The 20,910-nt window shown below is 47.8% G+C and overlaps 1 protein-coding gene across 1 annotated transcript in view; it reads right to left on the bottom strand.

Moving 5' to 3' along the window:
• The window catches only part of PIK3R1 (phosphoinositide-3-kinase regulatory subunit 1), a 101,922-nt gene extending 81,546 nt beyond the window's left edge, over positions 1 to 20,376 (bottom strand). The window contains exon 1 of the mRNA XM_082272726.1: positions 19,839 to 20,376. Coding sequence (XP_082128852.1) covers positions 19,839 to 20,172 — 334 coding nt within the window. The 5' untranslated portion in view covers positions 20,173 to 20,376. The remainder of the gene's footprint in view (positions 1 to 19,838) is intronic.
• Positions 20,377 to 20,910: the final 534 nt, after the last annotated feature.

A 20,910-nucleotide genomic window follows, 5' to 3' on the forward strand; every position in this document is an offset into this window, starting at 1 on the left:
AAAGAGGTTGTAAACTCGTTTCAAAGTTTTTTTATTTTTTTACAACCTGCAAGAGAAACACATAATGAGCTAGTATGCGATGCATACTAGCTCATTATGAAATACTTACATTACAACGAGCCCCCGCCGTACCGCTCACTCACCTGTATGATGTTCAGTCGCCCGTCTTCCGGGATCGCGGCATCCGGCCATCTGATTGTCCGGAGCTGCGGTGATGTCACGCACGCGCACGCGCGCGGGAGCCGACGGTCACGGCACGGGACTCTGAAGGAACGGCACGAGCGGCCGGTCCTTCAGAACGCATGGGCCAGTGACGTCACTGGCTGCATGTAAGGTAAATATCTCCTAAACGGTACATGTTTAGGAGATATTTACAGTACCTATAGGTAAGCCTTAATATAGGCTTACCTATAGGTACAACTTGCCGAGGAGGGTTTACTTCCTCTTTAAGGCTGGGTTCCCACTGATCCAATTCGTATAAAAGAGGACTGAGCGGCCTCAATGGAGCAAGTTCACACAACTCCAGGGCGACTGCGGAGCGCGTTGCACAAGGGTCCTGTGTCTTTAGCTCCGCTTCAGGTCCGAATTAGGGCAAAAAAGGACACACCTGACCCCCGCCGTGAGCCACGTCCGCACACAGTGTGAACCCAGCCTTATAGATTCCTCAATCCATGCTAAAACACTGGATGCAGGAAAAATTTCCTTCAAACTGCTGCAGCACCCATATTTGATAGGGAGCAGACACTGTTTATGGTATACCTACCTGCTTCATGCAATGGTTCTGGAGTAGCCCCGATTCTCCTCGCCAACACTCCTGGCTTCTCCCTTCTGCCGAGTGTCCCCATAGCAAGCCGCTAGGCTAAAGTACAGGTGCTGCTTGCACTGAAAGTCATAGGCAGCCAGCTAGCATTAGAAAGGCCTCCAAAGTGAAAACGGACTGAAGGTGGCCTGTAGTACAATGGCGCTAAAAATTATGGGACCTGTAGTCCTGAGGAGGAAATCAGATGTATGTGCATAAAGTATGGGGGGGAAGATGTGCATAGAAACCTGAGGCTGCAGTGCAGCTGTAATAAGCACTGCCCCCCTCACAGAAAATAGTTCATCGGATGTCAGCTTTGTGACGCACATTAAAATATGGAACACTCTACCTGCATTTTATTTTTCTCTAAACTGACCCAGGACCATTTCCACAAAACTAAAAGTCCTTTTGAGTGATAAATTTGCATGTACCGACTTCTGAGTCACAAGTTGCCAAATGGTGCTGCCAGTTAAAACAAACAAGTGCTTATGTGAACATGTGTATTACCCCCCCTCCAGACATTTCCACAGGAAGACTACTTCATTTTACCTAAATAAATCTTCCTAAAGCCATAAGTGAGGAGCCCAATTACCAGAAAGTAGTAGAAGGATCTGTCTCTGAACATTGACGGTTCTTCACCTCCAAATAGCTCAGACTAGAATCTAGCTGGCTTTTCCAGACCTCACCACAGCTGTGACGGTGACACTCGGCATCCATAGGAAACTGCCAGTCACACCGCCGACTGCCATTTCACAATAACGTTTGCCTGACAGGAAAAAACCTGGGACTGAACCATGAGAGGCCCAGGGTGACATGACAAATGATACACCTTAACCCTGCTGCCTTTACATTAAAAAGACAAATTCCAAGGAAAATGTTAAATTTAGGATTAATTCTGTAATCTGGATAGCTCTTCGCTCATTTTGAAGAAAACATGTTTCTGCACAAAGTTCAGGGTTTGTGACAGGAAATGAAAGCCTTCAACAACGTCCTGGTTATGTGTTCTCTGGGCAAGCTAGCTATGACATAGAAGCAGCAGGACGGTGACTGCTTTGCTAACATTCGGGGAACTTTTTTTCCTCACAAATGGTCAGCTTCCAAAAAAAAAAAAAAAAAAACTTGCATTCAAATGCAATAATGGACTTCAGCTGCTTAAAGTTACATAAGATGTGGTAAGTATAGTATCATCAATCACATCTTATGTAACTTTTGCACAGTCTAGTGCAGGGATCCTCAAACTACGGCCCTCCAGCTGTTGCAGAACTACACATCCCATGATGCATTGTAAAACTCTGACATGACTAGGCATGATGGGAATTGTAGTTCCTGTACAACTGGAGGGCCATAGTTTGAAGAGCCCTGGTCTAGTTAACCAGTTACTACACTTACCAAAGCCAGGTAAAAAACCAGCTTGGAGAAGGACTTGCTGACTGGTACCCACTGAGGATTTGAGGGAGTTAGTCGCTCATTCGCCGAGGAAACCTCCAGCACTGTGTTCTTTGGTAAATGCTGCCGTTGACAATAATGAGCTTTATTTTAAGTTGAGGGTCCCATGTGGCCAATTTTCCACATCCAGCCCCAAACCGCCATGTCACATGCATATATGTTAAAGAGATGTTTACTTGCCCACCATGTGACTCTCCTGTCAGTTGACATGTTGCGCTCGCTCACAGCTGCTTCTATTAATACTATTATGCTAGTTCCTCATTTTGAAGCTTTTCATACATGGAAACTCAGGGCTCAGTTTACTTTTATTAACGACTGTTGTGCAGTTATGTGTTCATTTTTTAGTCTGAGTAGCAACGCCACTTTTAAGCCCTTTGCAACCACACTATAGCCAAAATGACAGCTACAGCACAGCCGCACTTTGCCAGGAGGCCGTCATATGGCGTCCTCCAATGCACGCGCTGCCTAGGTACCACCTGTAGCGCACATCGGTGCAGAGCCAATCTGTGCCCACCAGTGATGACATTCTGTGCTGCCCCATCAGTGAAGGAGAAAAATTACTTCTTCACAAAACTTTTTAAACAAACTTCTTCCTTCAACATTTTCAGTCTTTTTTCGTTTGTTTACCAAAAAAGAAAAACCCAGTGGTGATTAAATACCACCAAAAGAAAGCTCTGTCTAAGGCCCCGTTCACACTGGGGCGACGCTACTTTGCCGGGCGACCTCATAGGTCGCGGCGCGCTGCTCGCCCCGCGACCTCGGAGCGGCCGGCACGGACTTCATAACATTGAGTCTATGCAGGTCGCTCCGGGTCACCCCAAAGAAGCTCCGGACCCTTTTTCTAAGTCGGAGCGACTTGTGTCGCTCCTATTAGAATGGGTCCGCAGCTTCTCTATGGAAGGCAATCTACGGCGACCTGTCAGGCGACCAGGTCGCCCCAGTCTGAACGGGGGCTAAAAAAAAAAAAAAAAAAAAAGATAAAAAGTTTAGCTTGGGTACAGTGTTGCATGGCCGTGCAATTGTCATTCAAAGTGCGACAGTGCAGAAAGCGGAAAAATGGCCTGCGCAGGAAGGGGGTGAAAGCGCCCAGTAGGCAACTGGTTAATGCAGAAGTAAAGGGTGGTGGGGGCTAGCAACATTTGCCATAATGTTCAAGTATGCTTAGTGTACTTGTACATTATTTTAGGACCCATTTTCCTTAGCACTGTGAAGCCCGAGCTTCCTATACCCACTTTACCTCCGCTGCTGCTATGTTCTCCATCCACAGTTTATTCATTGGTCAGCACGGATGATGTAACTCCCAAGCATATTACAAAATAATATTCAGGGACTCTACACTGTACTGCATCTGCACCACAGCGAGTGTACAGATTAAAGGCTAAGTCCCGGTTCACACTTATGCGATGCGGGAACCCTGCGAATCTACTGCAGGTTTCCGCATCGCATTCCCAGTGCAGGCAGTTCACACTGCCATATGCGACGCTTGGGTTGTCAATTCAAAGTTGACACCCCCAAATCAGTTCACATATCGCAGTGCGAACTGACATTCAGACATGAATCAGATCGCATAAGTGTGAAGCACCATGCGATCCGATTCTGGTGCGGACCCAAAAAAGGGTCCTGTGCATGTTTGTGCCGAATCAGATGCGAATTCAGCCATACTATTTGTATGGCTGAATTCGCATCGCACAGACATCGCATGTGATTTTCAGAGCAGTGCGCTCCGAATCACATGCAATGTCTGCCAGCGCACTGATGTGAATCGAGCCTAACTGCCTTTTGGGAAAAAAACATTTTCCATACAGAAGTCTGCAAAGCTTTGCATCTGTGATCAGTGGATAGCGGGTGCAATGTCTGGCTTCTGAACACTCTCCCTCCAGTTTTCTGCCCATACACCTGTACAGGCTCTCTGAAAGCTGGAGGAAGAGTGAATGGACAAGTAGTTCACTGAAAACTACAAGCGGTGTACTTTATTCGTTCCCAAATCCTGGTGAATAACGGATGCCAATTTTAAATACGACAGAGGCTGCACGGGAGAGGATCCCGCTGTCACAGGGGAAGGGAAACAGGAGCAGGAACACGTTACAAACTAAACACGGGTGTAACATGTTCCTGAAGGTGAACTTATCCTTTACAACATTTGCTAACTGGTAGGTCATTTTATGGCAGAAGAAACCGTTTTGGCAATTTTTTGTTTACAGGGTTTACCTCTACTTAAAAAGAATACCTGCAAGAAAGTCGCAATTTAAAATGTGCTGGCTTACAATGGTTTAAGACTCCATTCACACTAATACGACTTGTCAGGCGACTTGGTCCATTGTGTGGTACAGGATCGGTTCTAATAGGAGCGAAACAAGTTGCTCCGACTTAAAAAAAGGTTCCTGTACTACTTCGGGGCGACCTCGGGGCGACTTGCATAGACATTCATTTTATGAAGTCCATGCAAGTCGCGCTGCACGCGACTTCACAGGTCGCCCTGAAGTCGTGCCGCTGCAGTGTGAATGCGGTGTAAGTCCAATGAGGTGTATGCCACCTCGTCGCCTTATCTTATTTACAGTTTACATTTTTTTCTGAGGTACAGGAGTATAGATATTGCTTTATTCCTGGCGCTCTAACAGGAGAGATGTGGATGTTGTGTGACTGCCCACCACTCCCCTCCACTGTCCATTCACAGAAGGCTTTGTATTTTGAGAATTGGTTCACACAATACAAAAGCAAAAAGAGAGAGGAGAGATGTGGATGTTGTGTGACTGCCCACCACTCCCCTCCACTGTCCATTCACAGAAGGCTTTGAATTTTGAGAATTGGTTCACACAATACAAAGCAAAAAGAGAGGGGAGAAGAGAAAAGTAACAGAGGAGGGGGTAAGCAAAGCAGCTGCAGGATCAGACACACCGAAGGTCCAGTCAATACCCAATAGTGATGACTTAGAGGAGGCGGCGACTGTCGGAGGACGTACGAGAAATATAAATTGTAAATAAGAGATAAATCCATGGAGGTGGCATACACCTTTTAAATCATGGCTTGATTTCTCGAGTTGTTTCAAGTGAAAATTACCATATAATTATAGGTCGTCATCAATAGTCCTCTCACCTCTGTCCTTAATTCCCCCGTTTTCTGAGGTTTGTACACATCACCTCCTTCACTAGTACAATATGGTTCACCCCAGTCACCGAGCATAGGAGCAAAGCATTGTGGGACAAGATAGATTAAACCACACAACTATACAACTATATAACTGGTCAATACCACAGTGAAAGAATATAGAACTGAAATTTACTGCACTAAAAAGGGACAGTTCAGTCAATATATAATCAGTTTAACTGATTAAGATCAGCCCTGATTGAAAATCCCATTGAATTTGACCAAAAGGACATTTTTTTGTTATGCTTAAATGCCATATTGAAGCCTAAGATCTTTTTAAAAATGGAATCAAGGATCAGTTATCATTTAGACTATGACCAGAGACAGTCACTTCACATGAGAAAAATGATAACGCAGCCTTAGAATTGTTCAGGGGACTGAACAGAAAAAATAAAGTGACTCAATTCCTCCATCTACACATTTGATGTGAATGAGAGAATCCTCCCTTTGTGCCTTTGTATTCCGATAGCAGGGAGACTTCCCCAAAGTCAGAATACACAGATCAGCGCTGCCAGTTATAGCCGACGGCATTGATCAAGCGGACATTTTCCAACAGGACGGTTGTACAGAAGTAGTTTGGTTCGTCAATTTCTGTGCAACCACCCTGCCCATACATGGATCAAAATTTGCCTGGCCCCTGCTGAACCAACTACACTTCAATTCATCTATAGCCAGCCATAGTGCACTTTACAAGCAACAACATAGGAGGGTTAATATATATTTGTAAAAGTGGAGTTTTTTTGTTTTTTTAATGGGCTACCAGAAAAATCCAAAACAAATGGCCACATCAGTTCTATGTGTAGACTACCAATGCCCAGAGGTTGACCGAGATCCCCCCGAATGTCCAATTCTGCCCAACCTCAATGCCCGATAATGGAGACTTACTCCTTCCATTGACTTTTCAGAATAAAGCAAGATAGTGACAAACTTCCTACAACCTTCTGGAAAATAAAAAGAAGACACAAATGGCAAGGAACCACTGATAGGTAGCTTGTGGCGATTCGACACACCAATGCCTACCCAACTCGCTTTTCAGTGGACGAATAAGAGGTGGTGGAGGCAGCAAAATGTGGATTTCATACTGTCAAATTTAAATTAAAAAAATCGACCAACTGCAGATTGTGTTAGGTGGCTTTAAATTTTTGATGTGACTTTTTCCGATCCCCTTGCCATCCATATGAACAAGCAATTACCACAATGAATGGCTGCCAGCCGCTAACTTATATTAGCTCTGCCACAATATCCTAAGCACCGATTCACTGGCCTAACCAAACACGCATGTAAGAAGACGGTTCTTGTTTGCCAAGTATGAGCTCATAGTCTGCATGGGGATTAGTAGAGTGCTAGAAATCAACCCTCATCAAGTGAAGGAGAACGCAGGATAGGTGTGCAGGTTTCAACTAGTTTGCTAAGCCTTGCCAACTCTGAACTCCTGAAGAGTGGAGTCTAAATACAAATGGAACATACACAAGAAACTGTTGATTAAAACGTATTAAAGTCTGTCTAGCTTAGAAATCAAGTAAGCAATTAAACACCTGTCCTATCGCTTCTTATCCTCATTAGCACCTGTTAAGGGCTCATCGGAGATTTAGCAGAGCAAGTAATCAGTGTTAAAGTGGGAACGATCGCATGGCTTCATTACTGGCATGGCTGACTCAGTAACACATTAAGACGTAACAAATTACCTTTTAGAAGATAGGCTCTGAAGGTTTGTGGATTGGCTTCTCCAAGGACAATGCCACACAAGTGCTTTTACTCCAAGTGAGTCCTTAAATTAGAATTCCTTCCTAAAAGATCCCCATGGAGTATCACCCTGGTATGCAAGGGTAGGGGAAACCGCAGAGTGGTTATAGGTCTACTGTCGAGTTCTCTAGAATGCTTGCAATGAATGTATAAGACCAGAAGAAGCCAGCTAGTTTTCTCTTCTGCAAAGAACTGTGAAGTCCAGTCCAGATCAGATGGCAGTTCTAATAGGGTTGACGATGCAACACTGATAAAAGTCGATTGCTGCTTATTATGGGTTAGGATTCCCAATGGTACCAAAACCAAAGCAGCCTCAGGACATAAACAAACCACATGCATCAAGTGGCCTTAGTTTAAGGATAGCACCTGGAGTCTTGTGGAGGGTACTCTAGATGATGAGGTTTACTAAGAATATTCAAGTGCAGATCTCCTAATCCTAAGAGGGTGTGTTCAAAGAAAACTGGTTTCAGTTCTCAGCATAGCCTGCAGGGCTCAACTGCTAAACGGCTGTTCTTGGGATCTCCAGTAGAATGGACTGTCCAAGCAAAGTTCACAGGTTCCTGGGGTACACACTAGTAAAAAATCTGCCGAAAATTCCCGTCCGAGGTAAAATCGAACGACTTTCAGCAGCCGATGCCGACATTTTCAAAAAAAAAAAAAAACGGAGGGACAAACACCAATTTTTGGACAGACGACCAATTTTTGCTTAATGTGTATGCAGTACGTCTGCGAAAAAATCAGATACGAAAGACCGCGCATGATCTGAAGTTGCTGACAACCCAGAAGTCTAGGAACAAATGTCCCAAAAAAAAAAAAAAAAAAAAATCGGACGAGAAATTTCATGAACATTTATGCACTGTCCACTAAAAACGGTTATGACCGCTGAGGAAGAGAGCATTCCTCCCACTGTCCCCATGATTAAGTAGTTTCAGTAAGGATTCCCTGGGACCGAACGTCATAGGTTCCTGCGGGATAGAAGGGTTAACAAAAGGCTGCTGTAAGGTATGTCAAAATACAATGGAATGTCATACCACTAGGTACAACTAGCCTGCATGCCAGCTGACAACACCTCCGTTTTTGGTCTTGCTCTGCCCTGCATTCCATTTTCTGCTGATAGCAGAACTCTATTTATTCTATAGCAGAACTCTACTTATTCTATAGCAGAACTCTATTTATTCTATTAAAAAAAAAAAAAAAAAGAAGATGGCGACTTTAAAGGCAATGCTTAGAGCAGTCAGTCATTTTCAACCAGGGTATCATGGAACCCTAAGGTTCCTCCAGAGATTTCTAGGGGTTCCTTGATCTGTGGCTGATTGACTTCCCATCTAATGGGGTCTGCATAGTTCTGGGGACAAATAACGCTTGGCAGAGCCGGCTGCATGACACCATTGGTCATTTAGCTGTAAGGGTAGCAGTCTTGCCATCACTGTACAGGTGGGCATTCTTCTCACTGGCCACAAGTGTAAGGGGGATTTTTTCCCCACTGACCCCTGATTTTAGCAGGGGTTCCCCCGAGACCTAAAACAAATGTCAATGGTTCCTGCAGGGGAAAAAAAAAAAAAAAAAAGAAGGTTGAGAAAGGCTGGCTTAGAGCAATGTTTAAAATAAGGTAAAACCCACGTAAGACATCACACCTGATGCAATCTGAATAATCTGATTGCTCTCCAAGGGGCTATGGCACCCTATACTAAGCAAGCCTAGTGGGGTACAAACTAGTAGAAAATCTGCCGAAAATTCCCATCCGAGGTAAAATCTTACAATTTTCGCCTAGTGTGTACACAACTTTCAGCAGCCGATGCCGACATTTTCAACGAAAAAAAAACGGAGGGACAAACACCAAAATTTTTATTGTCCGTCCCCAGACGACCGATTTTTGTTTAGTGTGTATGCAGTACGTCCGCGAAAAATCGGATACGAAAGACCGCGCATGATCTGAAGTTGCTGATGACCCAGAAGTCTAGGTACAAACGTCCCAAAAAAAAAGAAAAAAATTGGACCAGAAATTTTGTGAACATTTATGCACCGTCAATTAAAAACGGTAATGAAGGCTGAGCAAGAGAGAAAAAAAAAAAAAATCGGAGGATATTTCGTCAAGTGTGTACGAGCCTTTACAGCTTACTAACTACAACGTACGATCACCTTGGTTAAAACCTTCACTGTAAAGATGAACGCATAGCAAAAACTGAAAACAAATGGTCTTAGAGCCGGTTCACATACAGACGACCCGACTTGCCGGGGCGACCTGTGAAGTCGCAGTGCACAGCGCGCACCGCGACCTCGGAGAGACATGCACGGACTTCATATCATTGAAGTCAATGCAAGTCGCTCCGAGGTCGCCCCAAAGTAGTACAGGACCCTTTTTCTAAGTCGGAGCGACTTGTGTCACTCCTATTAGAACGGGTCCTGTGCTAATCTATGGCAGGCGACCAACGGCGACTTGTCAAGCGACCAAGTTGCCTGACAAGTCGCCCCAGTGTGAACCGGCTCTTGGTCATAAAAATCCACAGAAACTATGTGTTGACTGCTAGCATTAGTAAATAGACAGGAAAGTACATCATATTTACTTGTTTTAAACTTTTTTTTTTTTTTGTTTTGTCTTTAGTTACTTCCTGATTCCTTGCCTAGGCAAATCATGTCATACATCCCAGAAGTATTCAGGAGGGGAGGAGAGAAGGAGAAGTTTTAACAGCTAATCACGCCCTCCTGCATGCATTCTTGAGCTAAGGGCAGATGGATTCCAGGAAGTAATTTGCCCTTTCTCAAGATGGCCTCAACCAGAACTGCTAAGGGGAGTTTTTTTTTTTTAAAGTGATTTCTCAACAAAATAAAGCAGAGAGACATGGATGGATGAGTTTGCTTTGAATATTAAAAATTAATGAAAAAGTATTTTTGGTTTGTGGTGCTCAGATGCAGTAAAGATCCGCTTTAATGTATTGTGCTGAGTTTCTACATACTTTTTTGTACAGGCTTCATCAAGGGTAATTAACTTTAATTTAAAAACTTTAATAAATTCTTTTTTTTTTTTTTTTTTTTAACCACTTGACGACTGCCTAACGCAGATCTACGTCGGCAGTCAGCCTCTCACAGGCAAATCGACGTAGGTCTACGTCACTAGCTTGTAAGGGGCTAGGGAGCGAGCGCGCGCGCCGCCGGAGGCGCGGTCACGCACCCCCCTGCGCGTGTGACCGGCGGACCCGATGTCCGCCGGTCACTCTGCGATCGTCGGGGGAGAGGGAGAAAGTCAGGCGGCTAGTGTAAACAAGCTGCCTGTCATTCTCCCCGGTGTATGAAGGATGATCATATGGTTCTACTATGTAGAACCGTTGATCACTCTTCATACATCTGAAGCCACAGCCAATCACAGTAGAAAGCACGCCCCTAGGGACACACACAGCCCCTCCCTCTCAAATAAAGTTAACCCCTTCACTACCAGTGTATTTTTACAGTAACAGTGCATATATATAGCACTGATTACTGTAGTAATGTCACTGGTACCCCAAAAGTGTCAAAAATGTCAGTCAAGAGTCCGATCTGTCTGCCGCAATGTCGCAGTACAGCAAAAAAAATTGCAGATCGCCGCCATTACGCGTTTTAAAAAAAAAAACAACAAAAATGGCAAAAATCTTTCCCTTTGTTAGTAAACGCGATAACTTTTGCGCAAACCAATCAAAATACGCTTTTTGCGATTTTTTTTTACCAAACATAGGTAGCATAAAACAAATTGGCCGAAAATGTTAAAAAAATTTTGATTTTTACATTTTTTTTGGGGGGGAATTTCATATAAAAAAAATGTGAAAAATATTGCTATTTTTGCAAAATTGACGCTCTTTTTTTGTTTATAGCGCGTGATCAAAAAAAAAAATAAAAAAAATCGCAAAGGTGATCAAATACCACCAAAAGAAAGCTCTGTTTGTGGGGAAAAAAAGGACGCCAAATTCGTTTAGATACAGCGCCGCAAGACCGCGCAATTGTCCGTTAAAGTCACGCAGTGCCGAATCGCAAAATAGGCCCTGGTCAGGAAGGGGGTAAAATCTTCCGGGGCTTAAGTGGTTAACAGCTAAGCACACCCTCCTGCATGCATTCTTGAGCTAAGGGCAGATGGATTCCAGGAAGAAAATTCTACATTAATCATTTGCCCTTACTCAAGATGGCCACAACCAGAACTGCTAAGAGGAGGTGTTTTTAAAGTGATTTCTCAACAAAATAAAGCAGAGAGACATGGATGGATGAGTTTGCTTTGAATATTAAAAATTAATGAAAAAGTATTTTTGGTTTGTGGAGCTCAGATGCAGTAAAGATCCGCTTGTATTGTGCAGAGTTTCTACATACTTTTTTTGTACAGGCTTCATCAATGGTAATAACTTAATTCGTAGGCACGTTAAACTAAAGTTTTTATTCACTGCAAAAAACATTTATATGTAGTGCATCTGTATAGTGTGTGCAAGGCACATAGAAATCAATAGTGTGCTTGCACTGAATGATGCAGATCAATACATGGTCATGGCATGGTGTGAAATCTGAACATATACAGCAAAGTTACTCCCTATGGAAGGTAATGACTAGTTCAGCTCCAATACAGCCTCACATTACGGACAGACCAGTAGGTGGCAGTTTTAAGTCAGGAAGCCGCTTTTCTGCCGATTCTTCATGCTGAATACTTTATAAATGATTCTAGATTCATTTTCCAAAAAAAAAAAAAAATGTAATCTCATGCAATAGACTGCCTGCATAACTGCAAAGTGAACAAAACTTTGTAACAATCATTTGATCATAAACCAGATATGTTGCAACAAACCTACAAAATAAATTAAAAAGTATTTGTTGCCAAAATACAAACTTTGTTAGATGTAATTAGAGAGATCACGTTGCAATACTTGCAACGCTTCAGTGTTTGTAACAAGTTGGCAAACTATAAAAAGTCACCCAAGCAGATCTGATCCTTTATTCTCAATCACAGGGAAGACAGGAGGGGTTCCTATAAAGAAAGCAGTAATGTACTAAGCATTGCATAAGAGCCGATCCCCCATAAGGAGCCTCTTCCGTCTGACAATGCAGACAAGCTGTTCCCCTCCATATAGCAAAGGCATGCATGTTGCTATTACAAAGCTGCATTCCAGTTCCTATAAAAACTTCGTATTACCGACACTTTTTACTTTAAATGACACGACTGACAAAAACGAAGTGCGGAGGAGGAGACACAACAATCGTCTATAAGATCCTACATGGGTTCCACCATAGACCCAGAAAGCAATGGCGCTGTCACCCGTCCACCCTGAATGTCACTGATAAATGAAGAGGCCTCTGCCCCATTGTCTTCTACACAAAGCTCGCAGATTTACATGCAGCACAGGAAAAAGGAAGAGAAAAATCAATAGCCAACTCCAGGAACTGGCCCTTCTTTGTGCAAGGCCAGCACATTCCACAGCTTCACAGTTCAGTTAGGCTGAAGAATGTCTAGAGGAGAGATCGCACAGACTGCCAATTAACAGAAAGGATAGACGGGGCGTCTCATGATTTGCATATTACATTACTAAGTAGAAAGGATAAAATCAGAATTTCAATGTCCAGGGATCATCTAGAGACAGCAAAGCAGCACATAGACGGGGGAGATGTCAGGTGTCAATGCTATTAGTTCACTCTCCTGTAATCAGAGATCCACCGCGGGTACATTGAGCAACTGCTACCAAAATAATTCTACAGTGTTTGTAAACATTGTTTCTAAACTGGTGTCCAGTATAGAGTTTCTATAAACATAGCACAGAACGCCAGCAACACTACCACACCAGATCCATACATTATAGAGCCAATAGAAAGGAAGATCTATGGCTGTCAGTGTCAACTGGGCACGGATCAAAGTGTATGGATCAGCACGAGGGTGAGAGAAGAGCGAGCGCGCGGGAGGGAGGCAGGCAGAGAGAGAAGAGCGAGCGCGCGGGAGGGAGGCAGGCAGAGAGAGAAGAGCGAGCGCGCGGGAGGGAGGCAGGCAGAGAGAGAAGAGCGAGCGCGCGGGAGGGAGGGAGGCAGAGAGAGAAGAGCGAGCGCGCGGGAGGGAGGGAGGGAGGCAGAGAGAGAAGAGCGAGCGCGCGGGAGGGAGGGAGGGAGGCAGAGAGAGAAGAGCGAGCGCGCGGGAGGGAGGGAGGGAGGCAGAGAGAGAAGAGCGAGCGCGCGGGAGGGAGGGAGGGAGGCAGAGAGAGAAGAGCGAGCGCGCGGGAGGGAGGGAGGGAGGCAGAGAGAGAAGAGCGAGCGCGCGGGAGGGAGGGAGGGAGGCAGAGAGAGAAGAGCGAGCGCGCGGGAGGGAGGGAGGGAGGCAGAGAGAGAAGAGCGAGCGCGCGGGAGGGAGGGAGGGAGGCAGAGAGAGAAGAGCGAGCGCGCGGGAGGGAGGGAGGGAGGCAGAGAGAGAAGAGCGAGCGCGCGGGAGGGAGGGAGGGAGGCAGAGAGAGAAGAGCGAGCGCGCGGGAGGGAGGGAGGGAGGCAGAGAGAGAAGAGCGAGCGCGCGGGAGGGAGGGAGGCAGAGAGAGAAGAGCGAGCGCGCGGGAGGGAGGGAGGCAGAGAGAGAAGAGCGAGCGCGCGGGAGGGAGGGAGGCAGAGAGAGAAGAGCGAGCGCGCGGGAGGGAGGCAGGCAGAGAGAGAAGAGCGAGCGCGCGGGAGGGAGGCAGGCAGAGAGAGAAGAGCGAGCGCGCGGGAGGGAGGCAGGCAGAGAGAGAAGAGCGAGCGCGCGGGAGGGAGGGAGGCAGAGAGAGAAGAGCGAGCGCGCGGGAGGGAGGGAGGCAGAGAGAGAAGAGCGAGCGCGCGGGAGGGAGGGAGGCAGAGAGAGAAGAGCGAGCGCGCGGGAGGGAGGGAGGCAGAGAGAGAAGAGCGAGCGCGCGGGAGGGAGGGAGGCAGAGAGAGAAGAGCGAGCGCGCGGGAGGGAGGGAGGCAGAGAGAGAAGAGCGAGCGCGCGGGAGGGAGGGAGGCAGAGAGAGAAGAGCGAGCGCGCGGGAGGGAGGGAGGCAGAGAGAGAAGAGCGAGCGCGCGGGAGGGAGGGAGGCAGAGAGAGAAGAGCGAGCGCGCGGGAGGGAGGGAGGCAGAGAGAGAAGAGCGAACGCGCGGGAGGGAGGGAGGCAGAGAGAGAAGAGCGAACGCGCGGGAGGGAGGGAGGCAGAGAGAGAAGAGCGAACGCGCGGGAGGGAGGCAGGCAGAGAGAGAAGAGCGAGCGCGCGGGAGGGAGGCAGGCAGAGAGAGAAGAGCGAGCGCGCGGGAGGGAGGCAGGCAGAGAGAGAAGAGCGAGCGCGCGGGAGGGAGGCAGGCAGAGAGAGAAGAGCGAGCGCGCGGGAGGGAGGCAGGCAGGCAGAGAGAGAAGAGCGAGCGCGCGGGAGGGAGGCAGGCAGAGAGAGAAGAGCGAGCGCGCGGGAGGGAGGGAGGCAGAGAGAGAAGAGCGAGCGCGCGGGAGGGAGGGAGGCAGAGAGAGAAGAGCGAGCGCGCGGGAGGGAGGGAGGCAGAGAGAGAAGAGCGAGCGCGCGGGAGGGAGGGAGGCAGAGAGAGAAGAGCGAACGCGCGGGAGGGAGGCAGAGAGAGAAGAGCGAGCGCGCGGGAGGGAGGGAGGCAGAGAGAGAAGAGCGAACGCGCGGGAGGGAGGGAGGCAGAGAGAGAAGAGCGAACGCGCGGGAGGGAGGGAGGCAGAGAGAGAAGAGCGAACGCGCGGGAGGGAGGGAGGCAGAGAGAGAAGAGCGAACGCGCGGGAGGGAGGGAGGCAGAGAGAGAAGAGCGAGCGCGCGGGAGGGAGGGAGGCAGAGAGAGAAGAGCGAGCGCGCGGGAGGGAGGGAGGCAGAGAGAGAAGAGCGAGCGCGCGGGAGGGAGGGAGGCAGAGAGAGAAGAGCGAGCGCGCGGGAGGGAGGGAGGCAGAGAGAGAAGAGCGAGCGCGCGGGAGGGAGGGAGGCAGAGAGAGAAGAGCGAACGCGCGGGAGGGAGGCAGAGAGAGAAGAGCGAGCGCGCGGGAGGGAGGGAGGCAGAGAGAGAAGAGCGAACGCGCGGGAGGGAGGGAGGCAGAGAGAGAAGAGCGAACGCGCGGGAGGGAGGGAGGCAGAGAGAGAAGAGCGAACGCGCGGGAGGGAGGGAGGCAGAGAGAGAAGAGCGAACGCGCGGGAGGGAGGGAGGCAGAGAGAGAAGAGCGAACGCGCGGGAGGGAGGCAGAGAGAGAAGAGCGAGCGCGCGGGAGGGAGGCAGAGAGAGAAGAGCGAGCGCGCGGGAGGGAGGCAGAGAGGAAAAAAAAAGCAGAGAAGGAAAAGAAGGAAGCAACTTAAAAGGGATTGTAAGGGGGTTTTTAATAACAAACATAACTTACTTCCTCTGTGCAGTTGGTTTTGCACAGGGCAGCCTGGATCCTCCTCATCTCGGGTCCCTCCCTCCTGCTCCTGGCCCCTCCCTCCTGTCGAGTGCCCCCACAGCATACAGCTTGCTATGGAGGCACCTGAGCCAAGCTGCAGCTCCGTGTGTCCATTCAGACCTGGAGCTGCTGTTCAGTCCCACCCCCTCTCTCTCCTGATTGGCTCTCTGACTTTGATTGACAGCCGCAGGAGCCAATGGCACCACGGCTGTATCTCAGCCAATCAGGAGGGAGAGTCCCGGATGGCCAAGGGACCCATGGACCTCGCTGGACAGAGAGGGGGGGGAGATCAGGTAAGTATTGAGGGGGGGCAGCTGCTACACACAGAAGGATTTTTATCTTAATAAATGCATTAAGATAAAAAAAAGAGACCTCCTGCCTTTAAAACTCCTTTAAGGTGATTATAACGTATTTTTTTTAATTAATAAACATGTTATACTTGCCTTCTCTGTGCAACAGAATTGCACAAAAGCAGCCCAGGACCTTCTCTGGTGTCCCCTGCAAACGCTCCTCTTATTTTGTGTGCCACCACAGGAAGCCACTTGCTATGGGGGCACATCAGCACGCTCAATCCCAAGCCCACTGCCTGCGTCTTAAGACAAAGAGTGCAGCTTGGCCCCGTCACAGGATTTGACTGACAGCAGCGAGAGCCAATGAGTTCCCACCGCTCTCAGCCAATCCTGTGAGAGTGGAGAGAGCCGCTACAAATGGGCACAGCACTGGATGGAGAGAGGGTGAGTATGGTATGGTAGTGATGCGTCCCTAAACAGGATCCGGTCCTCACTCCTCCAGGTGACCTTTCAGTTATCAGAGATATGCCATCGAAAGTCTGTGCAATCGTCAATAAATCTTCCAATCGTGTTGAAGAACGTTAGAGATGAGGGGGGTGGATGATGGGATAAAGCATTGTAAAAAGTTTAATGATGGAAGATTTGGGGATTCCTTAGGTTGGTCTTTATAGATTTCCTGAAGGAGGGACAAGACTCGACTATGGCACAGATCACCGCAATAACGGACAGACGCAGATTGTAAATATGTGGCTACAATAGCGGGATATCTGGTGGCCCGGGGTGACCGCACTCCCGATGACAATGTGGTCCTTGGCACGGAGGATGAGAGATCTGTACAGACATTGGAGAAGTGACAAGACACGGCGAAATGTTTATGGGGTAAATGGACACTGAACTCCCCGCCACTTATAGAGTGACAACCACTAGTCCCAGCATGCAGGACTCATCTCATGCACACACCTTACAATGTGACTGTACAATCAACCTTCGATCTACCAACACTCAGGACTTACCTAAACTATCCCACAACTTCTACCCAGTCTGGCAGGTCCTGGCACCCCATAGTGGTTGGTAGATCGAAAGAAGATTGTATGGTATGTGATAGGTGGTGTACAATCAGGATTGTATGGTATGTGATAGGTGGTGTACAATCAGGATTGTATGGTATGTGATAGGTGGTGTATAATCAGGATTGTATGGTATGTGATAGGTGGTGTACAATCAGGATTGTATGGCATGCGATAGGTCGGTGGTGTATTGGATTTATATCTGCAGCCAGTACAGCGTGGAACAAACTGTCATTCCATATACTAATGACAGATTGCTTCTATGCAATGGCTGATACACAGATCAATCACAGGTATTGGTGGCCAGACACACTTGACTATTCTGATCAATTTTCCCAGAGAGAAATAATCGATAGTTGATCCATTCGGTGGTTATGACACACACACAGGGGAAGTAGATTCTGACTGATATTTGGTTATTGATCACTGATCACTCCCTGTACTGGTAGATTCTGACTGACATTTGGTTATTGATCACCCCCTGTACTGGTAGTCATGCATTCTTCAATAGACAATCATTAAGTTTTCTGATTAATTTCCCCAGATAGGAATAATCAATGTATAGATGACAATGGTTATGACACACACAGAGGGGGGGGGGGGGGTGGATTCTGATCAGTAGCTGGAAGATATCATTGGTTATTGATCACTCCCTGTATTGGTGGTTACACATGCTTCAATAATTTTCCAATTATAATTCTGTCTGGATAGGAATAATGATCTATAGCCGATGACCCATTGGATGGATAAGAATAATCGATCTATAGCCGATGACCCATTGGATGGATAGGAATAATCGATCTATAGCCGATGACCCATTGGATGGATAGGACACACACTGGGGAGGTGGATTCTAATCGATAGCTGGAAGATACAATTAAGAGTTATTGATCACATCTGTTTCCACCATGCAATATCATAATCTGATTGATCCAATTATGATCTAAGTCCGGGCTCACATTGTGCGCTGTGTTCCTGGCGTGTTTTATGTGCATTTTGCATGTGCTGCCAATGAACTCCACTATACAGCGGGCGAGATTTACTACAACTGGAGAGTGCAAAGTCTGGTGCCACTCTGCATAGAAACCAATCAGCTTCCACGTTTTATTGTGAAAGCTTCGCTGAACAAGCTGACGCTTGAAGCCGATTGGCTACCATGCACAGCTGCACCAGTCTTAGTAAATCTCCCCGTGTGTGGCATCAAAGTCCTGCACACCTCGTCTCTGCTGTGCGCTCATAACGCATGCATTCTAATAAGAGTCCACCTAAAACCACGCATATATGTGAACCCGGCCTTAGATTATCATTGGATCAATGCCATTATAAGATGGCATTATAGAAGCAAATATGTGATCAATAACTTATAATCGTATTGTCCAATTATCGATCAGAATCCACTTCCCCTGTATGTGTCCTATCCATGTAATGGGACATCATCGATAGATCGATTATTCCTATCAGGGGAGATTGATCAGAAAAGACATTGATGGTTTATTGACCACCAATGCAGGTGACATACGAGAACCTGGCCTAACTGATCAGCCAATCATCTCAGCAACACGATCGATCATTCTCCATCCTGGCTGATCGACTCAGTTCAATGCAAATCGATGAGAAGGGAAGTTATGGAGATTTGATGTGATCAGTATGAATGCATGATCAGAAAGTAAAACGGTACGGCCGCCTGGCAGTGTACACCATACAACCTTACAATCTGATCCATCCAATTATAAACTAATTGATCAGTGAAATCTCAGTGGTGCCGATGATGCAAGATTGATAATTTTCCATCCTGGCTGATCGACTTCATTGTAATTCGACTAGATGGGTTGCCGATGTGACTGCACGTCACATGGATGGGATTATAAAATCGTACGGCCGCCTGGCAGTGTACTCCATACAACCTTACAATCTGATTGATCCACTTATAAACTAATTGATCAGGGAAATATCTCAGTGCTGCCAATCAATACATCATGATCAATACTGGATTGCCCACACGATTGTTTTGGTGGATCAGATGTTAAAAATCGTACGTCCACCATACAACCTTAATCTGATTGATCAGCAAATCATCTCAGCACTGCCAATTGATGCAACACGATTGATCATTCCCCATTCTGGCCGATCGATGGGTTGCCAATGTGACAGCACGTCTCACAGATCGGATTAAAAATTGGACAGCCACCTGGCAGTGTACACCTTACAATCTGATTGATCCAATTAGAATCTTATTCATCAGCAAATAATCTCCGTGCTGCAACATGAATGATAATCCTCCATCCTGGCTGATCAATTTGGTACAATTTAAAATCGATCGGAAGGAAAGTTCTGATGATTTGTGCGATCATTTTGATTGTATGATCAGATAATAAATCGTTCGGCCACCTGGCAGTGTACACCATACAACCTTATATATCTGATTGATCAGCAAATCATCCTCAGTGCTGCCAATCACTGCAACACGATTGATCATTCTCAGGCCGATCGACTCAATTTCATTTGATCAGGAGGAAAGTTGTGGCAATTTAATGGATGAGATAAAATTGCGTGTCCACCATACATACAATCTAAGTGATCACTCCAGTGCCCCCGATTGATGGGGAACGATCGGTAATTCCCCGTCCTGGCCGATGGGCTCAGCTCAGGGTAAATCTATCGGAAGGGAAGTCCTGACAATTCGATGGGATGGCGTTACGATCGTTCTGATGGCTGGGATGATAAAATAGTCCAACCAGCTGGCAGCACACACCATACAACCTCCCAATCCGATCGATCCAAACAAATGTCAGGCCCCGCTCACACCTGGCATAGCGGAACGCACGGTTTTGCACCCTTTTGTGCGCCATGCGCTAAAGACGCCCCGGAACCTTTTGGGGCGCCATACAGAATTTTATCATTTTTGTCAGGTTTTGCACAGAGGTGTGAATGGGGCCTGGCGATTGTACGATAAAATCACCCCACACACACACAGATCGGGGACTCACCCTGCGCCTCTGCTCCAGCCTCAGTCCGGGGGCCCCCAGGGGCCACAGGCAGCGGTCTAGGGGGGCGTGGTTTTGGAGTCGGGGGGCTGATCTTCTTCCGGCCGATATACTCCACATAGGTGCCCGGGAAGTCGCCCCTCTCCCCCGTGTTCTCATTGTAGCCGTTCAGCCATCCGATGTGCTCGGGCCGGGCCTCTCCGCCCTCCCCGCAGCCCAGGGCCACCAGGGTCCCTCTATTGACGGTCAGGATGTCCCCCAACCGCAGGTCAATGTCTTCCTCCCGCTCCTTCTTGTAGGGGAACAGGGCCCGGTACTGGTATCCCTCCGCGCTCATGTCTCTGCGATCTCTCACTCACACACACACAGCGATCTGAGTCTTCCGTACAATGCAGGGGCCGATCACAGCACAGCCAGCGTGCCCGGGGACTGCCTGGAGTCGGAGGCGCGGCACCGAGCTCTCATGTCTCTGCTGTCCTCTCCGATCGCCCCGCTCTTCCTCCCAGACTCGCTACACACAAGGCGAAGGGAGACGCAGGCAGCAGCGGTGGGAGGGGACCGGGGGCACGGAGGCGCCACGCGCATGCGCCGCTATTGCGCAGCTGTCACTCAGAAGCCGCGGCGCGCCGCCCGGATTGGCCGGCCGCTGCTGGTACGTCGCCACGTAGGCGGGGTTACGGGGGGCCATCTTTCTGATGGGCAGTCGGCTTGTTGCCATGTGCGTGAGAGAGTGCTGGGGAAGATTTCAGTTGCCGAGCCTCCCCTGTGTATGGAGTTTGTGGAGTCGGCCTGGAGCTCAGCACTCCTCCTTACCCGTCTACTGCTCGTAGTGTAGGTGGCTGTGCATTCATTGCAGTGCTGGGAGGGGGGAGGGGCTGTACAATAAAAGCCATACACACAGCCTGAGCCCATTCATCGTACATTCCAGGGGCAGGCCTGCCATACATTGCACAGCTCACACAGGGGAGGGCATGGAAAGTTCGAAGGCCTCATTCACATCTCAGCAAGAAGCTACAAAATCAATGGAGGGGGAAAAATCAATTATTCTCTATGGAGAAGTTTCACATCTCCACCC

This window comes from Pelophylax lessonae, assembly GCF_965119305.1.
Source record: "Pelophylax lessonae genome assembly, chromosome: 1".
Classification (NCBI taxonomy): Eukaryota; Metazoa; Chordata; class Amphibia; order Anura; family Ranidae; genus Pelophylax; species Pelophylax lessonae.